This window comes from Marmota marmota, unplaced genomic scaffold, assembly GCF_001458135.2.
Source record: "Marmota marmota marmota unplaced genomic scaffold, marMar, whole genome shotgun sequence".
Lineage (NCBI taxonomy): Eukaryota > Metazoa > Chordata > Mammalia > Rodentia > Sciuridae > Marmota > Marmota marmota.
Window position 1 is genome coordinate 14,797,163 of NW_025999961.1, and position 12,110 is coordinate 14,809,272.

General features: G+C 34.2%; 1 protein-coding gene across 4 annotated transcripts in view; it reads left to right on the top strand.

Moving 5' to 3' along the window:
* Cdh12 (cadherin 12) overlaps window positions 1–12,110 on the top strand; it is a 939,940-nt gene that overhangs the window by 850,093 nt on the left and 77,737 nt on the right. For all 4 annotated transcript variants that reach the window (XM_048802957.1, XM_015496396.2, XM_048802958.1 and 1 more), the window contains one exon: window positions 6,654–6,821. In XM_048802957.1, the coding sequence (XP_048658914.1) occupies window positions 6,654–6,821 (168 nt within the window). The remainder of the gene's footprint in view (window positions 1–6,653; window positions 6,822–12,110) is intronic.

Here is a 12,110-nt window from a genome sequence, read left to right on the forward strand (position 1 = left end):
CCCCGTTATTCTGCCGCAGTCTGGCTGCAGCAAAATAACCGGGGCGGGTGACGAACAACTTGTGTATGTTGACACAGCAGGAGTAGGAGCCGTTTATTGTAGGACAACAGAGGTATTTATACATTCACACAGCTTATCTTAATTAGCATAAACTAGATACAGCAGTCAACCAATAAGGAACCTCCACACTTAGTGGCTTGCTGGCATTACTTCACAAACCACTCACTCTGGCAAAATGCCAGGTGCCATCCAGACTTGTTTACAGACTCTAACAGTATCAAGCCATTATATTTATGGTAATTGGTGACAGAAGCAATAGGAAACAAATTTAGCGTGAGAGTTTGGATCAAATGACCAAGAATGTTTTAAAAGATAACTTTGAGAAAAAAATCTGAAGGAAGTTGAGAAAATTTTCATGAACGTACCATGGGATAACGTTTGCAGGAGGCAAGAAGAGAGGGTAGAGACCTGCAGTGAGTCAGGAAGGGTGTTAAGGGGAGACAATCAGAGAACTCAGTGGGAAGGTGGGGATTTTGTGAAAACTTTGAGAGTCCTGCAGTTTCTGAAGACTTCAGAGAGAAGATCATTGGAAACTCACCATTATAATTGCTCTATTGAGAACACATTGGTGGCCTTGGGGACTTCTTGGGACTAAATTACTCAGTGAATGGAGAATGATGTGATTCATTTGTTGTTCATCTCCCAAACCCAAACTATAATGCTATTCTAAATCTCTAGGACTTGGAGGGAAGAAAATAACCTAATTCCCTTCTGTCTTTGAAAATATTTTCTTCTTCCATGACATGATTAAGACTGATTAAAATATAGCATAGACATTTCTCTCTCATAATTAAGTTTTAAAGTGAGATGGAGATGAATTGGGAAGAATGTAAAAGGCTTTTGCAATGAACATTATTCTATATATTTATTTGATATTTATTGCAAAATAAATAGAAAGAGAAAGATGAGCAGCCCACCATCTGTGGTACAGGAGAAAAAGACCATAGTGAATTGCTAAATCAGGGCATTGATATAGGGGATATTGTGTATCTTCCTTGAATAAAAGGAAAGGAAAAAAAAACATGATTGTATTTTCTGATTTGCAGGCAACAAAACAAAAAGGAAAAGTGGTTTCAAAATAATGAGTATCAAGTACACTAAAAGAATACTGCATATTATTTTACCTCTATTACATGTAGGTAAATAATTTTACCTTTATTACATATAGAAAAAATACAGAGAGTTGTATTAATAAAGGTGAAACAGGAAAATAGAAATACAATCATAAAAATTATTAAGAATCTTTTTAGTCTTCAGGTAGCCTTCTGTCTATTGAGTGAAGATAAGAAAAAAAAAAAAAAAGCAAGGGCGTACCATGAATAACGGGCATCTGTGCCTGAATCCTGTTGTATATAGTCACATATGAGTCAGAGGTGGATCTGGCCATTGAGGCAGAAATGACTTCTTAGGAAAAACACACTAGTAACAAGAAAGATGAGCAGCCCACCATCTGTGGAACAGAGACATAAGAGTGAGATGCCTGGAAAAGTACAGGGGCACAGGTAGCCTGGCAAGGCTGGGATAGCAGAGGTGGAGTGCTCCAAGGTGTGAAACTCAAATGCCATCCTCTCGGAATCTGTGACTGGTGGTGGTGCGTGACTGCAGTGAAGGCATTTCTCCTGGGAGTTTCTCTATCCCAGCTCTGTTTATAGGGAATATAACAATTCTGTAATTTGCATTGCTCAAATGATTCCCAACCACCTTGTCCTTTCTTTAAATCACCATCATTTTGAATATATGTGTAATATCATGATTGGTCCAAGACTAAAAGGTTATCAATTCTACTATACCGTGGTCACCCACAAATTAGATATGTCAGCCTCCCCCTGATTGACACAGTCACTACACTGCTGAAAATGAAAGAAAACAGGATGAATCTATCAATCTGTCTCAGATAATAATAATAACTGTAATGGTAACAACAACAATAATAATAAATCTATATTAAATCCAGTAGGATCTGTAATAACTTGGGGAATTGTGCAGAATAGTCCCCCAAATTGTGTTTTTATTCTGGACTGTCACCATATAGATGTCAGAACACTTTTTGTGATACTCAAAAGTGATCACATAATTTTCAAGATGCTTTCTCAAAAGGCTTATTTGTCTTTGAATAACACAGTTGTCTGCCTGTTTTGCCCCTCTGCAGTCTTGTTTCATATCATGTTCTCTCATCTGCTGGGCCTGAGGGCTCTTCCAGTGGGCTTTGAAGTAGGGACTCTCTGCTGTCTCCTCTCCTTAGAATGCCCCACCCTGTTTTTTTTCCAGGTCTGCCTCCTCTTCTCTGAGATTTCACCTCCACAGGCTTTCCTCAGAGGAGATTATTCTCACACACACCCCCCCACCCCCATCCAAGGTACTTGCTCTTATAATCTTCACAACACTCATCACCAAGTGAAATTGGCTAAATCACTGTGTACTTCCTTATGATCTGCTTTATACTCCCACAAACGCAAACCCATTAAATATAAATTTTGAAAGGAACTAGTTCATATTAGACATATGAATTATCATCCCATATGTCTCATATGGCACTATGGGACAGTTTGAAATTAGTTTAATTAAACTACAATTGGCTAAAGCACATGCAGCCTTTAGAGAATCACTAAGGCATAAATAGTACCTGGAGAAGGAATAACAAGAGGGTGCTGTTAGCTCACTAAGACTGAAGGAGAGAGAAGTTCTAGGGACACAGGCATTATCTAGTGAGGGCCCCTGGGATAGAAGGAATGGGATGTGGGCTACTATGGGAACAAAAGCCCAGGATGATTTCTGTTTTACTTGACAATACACTGCCAATAGACCTAAGGCTTCCTGGAGCCAAGGAGCAAAGTCTAGAAAAGCATTAAAGTAGATCTGGGGGGTGGACAGCAATTGAGTGTGTCTATTATATCCTCAATTCTTTTTTTTTAAATATTTTTTTTATTAGTTACACATGACAGTACAATGATCTTGACAATTCATACAGTTGAATCAAATGGGGTATAATTTCTCATTTTTCTGATTGTACAGGTTGCAGAATCATATTGGTCATACAGTTACCTATATACATACAAAAATAATAATATAATATAATATAATATAATAATAATATAATGTCTATTTTATTCTGCTGCCCTTCCTACCTCCCTTCCCCTCCCCTCTCCCCTCCCATCACATCTCCCTACCCAATCTAATGTGACACACTTCTTCTTCTTTTTTTCTACTCACAACATTATATGTGTATTCTGTATAATGATGAGGGTCTCCTTCCATCTTCTGCGCAATTCCCCTTCTCCCTCCTTTTCCCACCCATCTCTCTTCCCTATTTAAAGACCTAAAAAGAGCATACTACAGGGACACAGCCACATCAATGTTTATAGCAGCACAATTCACAATAGCTAGACTGTGGAACCAACCTAGATGCCCTTCAATAGATGAATGGATAAAAAAACGTGGCATTTATACACAATGGAATATTACTCAGCACTAAAAAATTACAAGATCATGACATTTTCAGGGAAATGGATGGCATTAGAGCAGATTATGCTAAGTGAAGTTAGCCAATCCCTAAAAAACAAATGCCAAATGTCTTCTCTGATATAAGGGGGGTGACTCAAAATGGGATAGGGAGGAAGAACAGGAGAAGAAGATTATATCCTCGATTCTAATAACAAAAGGTGAATGAAATGTTTACTTTAGTATAAGGCCTGCCTGATCTGTGGTCCCATGTCTTAGTACTGCACTTTACCTCTTCATTCAAAAAATGGCTTCTGTAAAATTATATTCTAGATGACCACAGATGCTGTTTGTGATATTTTTTTCCTATATAATATTGTGTTATTTTTCATCTCAAAATGACATTCTTGGAACATTTACTGTATTTTATAAAATAATCAGACATCCATCAAGATTGAGGAACTATTGCCAAAGAAAATAAACTCTCTGCAGACTATTTTTCTTGTTATATTATTTTAAATATGTAAAACTATCTCAATCATATATGTCCATTTGTATTGGCAGAAACTATGTAACAATATTTTCCCATTCTAGTTGTCTTGATTAATATATTAGAAATATCCTCAGTTAGAAGATATTCAAATCATCCCAGGATTAATTAGCTCTGTCTCCTTTTATCCAATAAATATAATTTATTTTAGAATTATATGGAATGAATTAAAGTAAGTGGTTTCATTTTTGTGAAATATTTATACTGTTCTATAAAATTCATGGGTTTGTTTTCAACTGCTTTCCTATAAGTCAGCCACTGTATCTATATACAAATACCAAAAGGAAGGTAGATAGGATGGACACATGATACTAACATGAAACTTAGTTGGCATGAAGCATTTTCTTCTGCTTCCTGCTGTCTGGTATGGAAGTACTGCAGCTCAATCCTTTGCAAAGTCCTCCTACATCAAAATCATGTAATCTATTCTTGCTTGTTTGGTTGGTTTTCATTTTTCAATTGGTTGATAAACAAGTGGCCATGAGAGGAATAATTTTCTGAAAGAGAAATTTTCTTCCTCAGCATTTTAAAAAAGTGACATAATAAAAAATTCTCTTTTCATGTTTAATATTGTAGTCTTCCTGATTCCCCAGATTTCTACAAGTTACAAAAATGTGCAAATGTTGCATTTTATTTTTGTGGAACCGTGGTTCTTGAATGTAAGTGATGGCGGTAAGAGCATCATTGTCATCATCACATATATTCTTGCTCTTCCAAAATTTTAATGTACTACCTTATAGTTAGTTAGGCAGCATGGTACCAAAGGAGGGCAGGGAGCAGAAGGCAGGTCACCTATCATACCCAGGGCAGATGAAGAGGGCAGGGTGGCAGGTGCCATGGGGACATCTTGACAAATTTAAAAATCACAGGGGGAAAAAAAGATCACAGGAAAAAACAGATATTCTGAAAGTGAGTTATATGTATCTACCCCCTTTGCAAATGTATCTTATTGTTTTGATCTAACTTCATCTCAGTAGAGAGCTTTTTTATACACTTCACTAAGCAGAAAGAAACAAGTCCATAATTTTCTCTCCCTTTCTCTCTTTCCTGCCTTCTCTCTCTTTTCTTTCTCTCTAATTTGATATTGGGGATTTTCAAACACAAATGAGTTAAACAAATAAAAAATATTTTATATATATTTGTAGTTATTATATTTAAAATAAATTGTATAAAGCTAGGCCTTAGTGAATAGAAGAACAAGTCAGTAAGCATATGAACATATGAATCAAACTCAGGAATTTATCTGAAATTTGCAGAAAGCATAATTCAGAAAGAAGTCACACAGATTAAGGTAGGCAGGACAGAGACATTAAAAACTAGAGATGAAAAATCTTAGTTGTAAGATTTAGTTGGAAATAAAGCATCAGGATCTTAAGCTGGAGACAAACAGATTGAATCAAAATGGTGTCAGTACCAATTCTTGAATAAAACATCAGTAGCAAAATGAAGGCTGTCATTTTATAATTATTTCTTCCAAGTGTCAAAAGAAATTTCAGATTGCAGTTAAATCTGAATTGGCTTCAAAATGGCATTTGGTAGTTGGATAGTAAGTAGAAAGTAAAGATAAAATGAGGATGCATATTTGGCTTGTGATTTCAATGCTATGTGCTCCTGTTGATACTCTTTGTCATTCATACTTGCTCCCTTAAGAAACAACACTATCAATGCCATACAGGTTGAAGGCAAAGGCTGTCCACATTGTCCCATCTTACCCTAAAACCATTGACTGCAAATAGGAATTAGGTTTAAAATGCATTCAGGTTTTGTTTTTTTTTTTTTTGGGCAAAGCATGTTGGAAGCTTTTACTTACTTCCTTATGAATAAGTGTAAATATAAATTAGTTCTAAATTTGGACACAAAAGTAGAAAATGAACATCATGTATAAATATGCATATGAACCATTAAATTTATGACTAAAAATGTAATTATGGATAAATTCACTCGAACAGTCATTTATTTGGTCATCCAGCTGTTGAGTTCCTTCCAAATATCGGGCACTGTCCTAGGTGCTGGAGGACCTGGTGACAAAGGAGACAGAAGTCCCAGCAATTATGAAGCTTAATTATACCTAAATGAAAAATCTATTGCGAAAGTAACTGAGGGAGATGTGAAAGACAAAATATAATGTGCAAAGGAGATTATTCATGAATTTAAAAAAACTAAGTGGCATATTTATCCTAGAAAATGAAAGTGAAGAAGAAAATGGTAATCATTAGAAAGTGAACACTCAACAGAAATTGACCATGTACATTTTTTCACATGATTATGTTTACCATTTTTTAAAATAATTCTTATTTGAAATAGACGCATTTGTATAAATAAAATTTAACCTAATGTTCTTAATTACATTTTAGAACTAATATGGTAGTTTTTAATAATTCCTCACTGCTGCTCTGTATCTCATTGTAGGGTTGTTTCCAAAATATATTAAATTATATCTTAAGTATTGAGCATTTAAGGTGTTTTTAAATAACACATGATTTTTCACTAGCATAACTTTGCTAGTGAATCTACATAGAATCATTTTATTGTGGTTACAATCTATTTTATTATGGAAAGTACAGGATTTGTGATGTTTGTCTTCTGTTACTATTTCCCCCTTAAGGTATTATTAGAACAGCTTTGCCAAACATGGATAGAGAAGTCAAAGAACAATACCAAGTTCTCATTCAAGCCAAAGATATGGGAGGACAACTAGGAGGACTGGCTGGAACAACAGTAGTCAACATCACCCTCAGTGACGTCAATGACAATCCACCTCGCTTCCCCAAAAGTATGTAATTTACCCTAACTCAAAATCTGCAGAGCCATTTGAAATTATTGATTTACAATGTCATATAATGCATTAGCAATTAAAATCATTTCCCAGACATTTTTTGGTTTCAGGGAGCATAAGTCAACAGATAAAAATTGCATGACTTCAGAATTTATAATTTCAATGTAATTCACGTCCCATTTAATTTTAATAGAAAATAGAGTTAATAATTGAACAATCAGACTTATTAAATCAATGTTAACTAAAACAAAATATTTGTAGTTGTTTGGGTGGGATCTTACCCTGATACATTATTAACTTAAGACGTAACACAAATATGCATAATCTGATATAAGACATCATATTTGTAACACATGTACCATCATATTTTTATTATATATTTAACATAATAATTCTGTGACTCTGTTTTTGTAATTATACACATGGAACTATTTTCATATACTTTTGTGCATAGGATAATATTGATGATATTTTATTATTTTAGTTCTGACTAGTTATTTCATTTTAGTTTTGCAATAGGTGAAAATTGCTACAGTTCCTTTTGATAATAGAATGGTTCACACCTGTATCCTCTCAATAACTCTGTGTTTCCCTTTGAAAATGAGTATTTCTCACTTGTATTTCATCTAGTTTTCTGTTACAGTATTACATTTAACACCAATCAGTACCTATTCACTTCCCAGTGCATTTTGGGGAATCATTTCTCTGTTCCTCAGAGTTAGAATATTGATGCTGAATGGTTTTAGTCATAGTTTTATAAGAAATTTGATTAAATCACCAGGTAGTTATTTGTCTAAAGAGTTTAAAAACCAAAATAATTTTTCTTTTTCCACTTCAGAAGGACAATTAGGGAGTTCATCTACTAAAATCTGTAGCACTAAGAATATTTAAATAATTGTATGTTTTATTGCTTTGGCTACATGTTTTCATATTTGAATGTTTTGTCACTTTTTTCTTTATAGTTTCAAACTATATTTTCTTCATTGATATATTTTTTATTATTAATCAGAAAGTCTAATTGCCAAATGTTTGGAATGGCATTTAGAAATCATTATATTTTAATGCATATGTTGATTAGTCAATTGAACCATTCCACCAGGACACATATTAAAAAAAAATGCATATGTTGATTAGTCAATTGAACCATTCCACCAGGACACATATTAAAAAAATGCCATGTGATTCATGCTAAACATACATAGTTTCTGTCAATTTAAAAAATGTATGAATTTGTTTCAAAGATAACATCAAACTTTAGAACATGGAAAGTATATAACAAAGTTTACTAGATAACATTATGAGCACTAACACAAAATTCCTTAAAGCAATATTTTTTCTTACTTTACTATTGAGGGAAACAGAAAAAAAAAATAAAAGGAGAAACAAATAATTAATTTGATTCTCTATCATATGATCTCATTAAAGAATATGATTCCAATTCTAAAAGCTTTCCATGTTTTTCATTTCTTTTCTCCTTTAGTTCTTTCTTTTCTTATTCCTTTCTTTCTGTTTTTATTTTTTTTATGTCTGCTTTAAATATGGCAAGCTGTGATAGATTATTGAGCAGTATAGATTGAGAGATTATTCTGTTTGCTTGTAAAATGTAGGATATTAAACATGGGTTCAGATTCAGGTTTTGTGTATATAAAGCATGTGGAATCTATAGTGTAGCAAATATGTTCTGGGAAATGTGATATTCTTACTTATATGGGTGATAGTGGTGTTTCCAGGTCAGAAATTCAAAACCACTACCAGTGGAAAGATGTCCTACTAGTGGGTAGGTGTCAGGGTTTTAGCCCCTGGTTTCCTCCTGACCTGCGGGAGAGATAGGGAAAGCATGCCCGGACCAGGATGAGCCAAGAAAAGCAAAGCTTGACTGGCGGCCCGCACCCAGGCGCTCGCACCCAGCCCTACCTTGCCGAAGGACAATCAGACAAGCTAGGGAGACAGGTCAAAGCAGGATCTTGTTTATTGAGGAACTACACACAGCTAATATAATGCACAGGAGCCAATCAGGATAAAGGTCAGAGGGGTGGAGTGAGTTCACGTGTACACCCTTCCCAGGGTCTGTAAGGGAAGGCACAAGCTACCCGCCAGGTCGGAAGAGTCCTGGACCTATCCTGGAGGTGGTCTATTTTTTCTGTCACCACCACAGCACCACCTACTGGCTGATCGCCAGGCGCCATCCCAGCCACATGTGCGGCCCCAAGACCGGGAAGCGGGCAGCAAGTCATGCCCTACAGGTATGGGTGAAGAGTATTTTGTAGAAGTTTGGGCAATAGACCTGGAAAATAGACAGTGAAAGTCTCGATTCAAGAGAAGCTACATATAGTTAGGAGACACAAATTCCATGCTTAGATCCCACTGAAACAGAAAGATAACTTTAGATCGTATGTAGGGGTAAAAGAATCTGGATAGGTCCATAGGCGTATTGGGTATTTATTCAAGTTTCAATTTGTGTTTTTAAGGGTGATTAAATAAGAAAGTATGTGAGCGATCAGAGCATTGAAACTGTTAGAGCATTTATAAGCTGTTCCATGAACTTTATGATTACTGTCTTATTTTCTTTCTTAAATTAACATTATTAGATTAATATTTATCACTTTGCCTATAAAGAAGATGGACCCTTAGAGAGATAAATACTCAGTTATCAACAATGAATTGAAGTTACAAGTTTTTAAACTCTGAAGTTCACAATTCTTCTAATTTAACATGATATTAAAAATAAAAGCTCTGGTTTTCTTTATATGCCACTCTAAAACAATATTATTTTAAATGCACCTCTAAAAAATCATAACGTATATTAAAATGTCTATACTCATAAAGAGAAAAATGAGAAGGCAATAGAAAATTACCTAGCAGATCACTGTGATCAAATTATTTTATGATTGTATTACATGCACATTTGAACCACTGTCTGGCATTATAATAAGTGGGAGATATTGTTGAATTATTTGAAAGAAGAAGGTTTTCATGTTTTGCATGAATAAAAAATTAGTCCAACTGCCTGAAGTTTTACATGTCTTTGTGTCAAAACCTTTTTAGTGTAACATCATTTTGAATTACATTCTTCAGAGGAAAAGACAGAATACATTTATACACAGTAAAACCATTTCTTTCGAGGCCAGTGCTCATTTACCAGAAACATTTCTCATTTGGAGCAATTAAACAGCAAATGTGACATAAAATTATGAACTGAAGTGATATCTATTTGAATGTTAATGTCAAGAAAACATGTATTTCCTACATAAATAACTTAAAGGAGAATTCCCCAGACGAGCTATATTTGCTCATGACTCTTAAGCAGTTATGATAAAAAATTTGCTTCAGATGAATTTGACATACTTTTTCCATTGCTTAAACATGCACAACATAATTTCTTAAAATTTACTTATCACAGTGCTTTATGGCAATGTGTATATTTATATGCATGTATGACTTAGTAAGCCCCCATTTGCATCAATTTTCTTCTATAAAAGGAGATGGGAAAACATAAATGGCAAATGTATTTGTATAAAACTTATGGAAATAGTTTGTCATTTTACTGTTGATTTAAAATTGATTGCCCCAGGATTTTACAACTTTTCTCAGTCTGATAATGATGTTGACAACTATGGTATTGACTAATAAATTACTATGTTTCACACAACATAGAAATTGTTGTGTGACAATGATTTGGATGTTCCTTCTCACTTAACTCTTATAATAATTCAGTTTCAGAAATAAAATTGCAATGCTATATTGTTTAAAAAGTAAAAGAGATTCATCCAGGAACTCCATTTTTAAATTAACTCTCTCTCTAGAGTGGAAATTTATTTTTGATGCTTATGTTTACCCAAAAAGATCCTCCAAGTAACCCAGAAAAGTGTCCACAAATGAAACCAACTATACTGGATCAGAAGTGGAAATAACCCAATACCTACAAAAAGAACTCTATCTGAAATCATATGAAGAGAAAGTATTTTCTTTTAAAAATGTTTTGCATGAGAGTTATATGGCTCCTACCTATTACAATCAGGGATATCTCTAGAGGATCTTTATTTGTAAGTAAGCTACAAAAATATTAATGATTTCTATTACATGAATTTTAAGTGGCTAAACCATCTAACAAGCTGATTTAAAGTATATATTATGAAATCAAATTACTTAAGTAATGGGGTCAATTCAAGAGTATAAACATATACGCACATAGATATTTATGCGGTTATATATACATAAGCATACACACAGTCTCAGAAAAAAAATTCACATTTTAGGATAAAATAGAATATCTCCTGGCCTTTGAGTTCAGAGAAGGCCTTGTACTATTCATCTGGATATGGTGAGGATCACTCAGTTCCTTTCACAAGCTTCCTTGTTACTCTCGAGTGCATTTTTTACACCTCGCTTCCCATCTTGCCTGGAAATTCTGGCTAAGGGCAGGCGACCTGTTTATTCATCAAACACACAAAAAATAAACAAACAAAAACATAATAACACCCCCATAATATGCTTAATCAAAGCCTTTGAGCTTGGAGTAAGTTGGCTACAAATATTACAAAGTTGTAATATGTATACACTATGTATTTATGTTACATTATTGCAGAAGGGCAATGCCATTTATTGCTTTTTAGATAAAATAGCTTTGATATGTGATAAGGACTGAAGTATCCAAGAGTGTAGAGAAAGCCCATAGAAACAGTAAGTGAAGCAGAGCCTGGAGATATTTCAATAACAGAATGGAAAGGACATGGGGATCTTCTTGACTCAAAAAGGAAGTTAAGTAAGAAGAAGAGCAATGATGAAATGACTTCACCAGGAAGATGGCTTTTGTGTTAATTTGATGAACTTGATGGAGGGGAGAAAGCAAAAGGCCATTGAAAAAGGCTTTAAAATCCTTAAAAAGTCTCTTCAAAATCGAAGCCACAAAGAAATATTTCTAAGATACATAAGCAAAGAAGTGATACATGAACTCTCACACAAAAAGAAAAAAAATAACTGAATTAAAGAAATCATTTTCTGTTCATCATTAGAATATGAAAAATCTTGAAAGGAAAATGAAGTTATGAGAAGATGAAAAAAAGCAGATCAAGTCTTTATTACTTAAATTTCTGACATTAGTGACAGTCTTTAACCATAGTTGTGAAAGAATCCTAAAGCTACCTTCACCTCCATATGGTTCACATTTCTCTACTTCATTTTTGCTTTATTATTGGTCTTAGGAGCTATACAGACAAAGAAACTGGATTTTGAAACTGTTTTGTTATTAAGAGCAACACAGAACCAAGTGTAATAGTAAAACCCTTG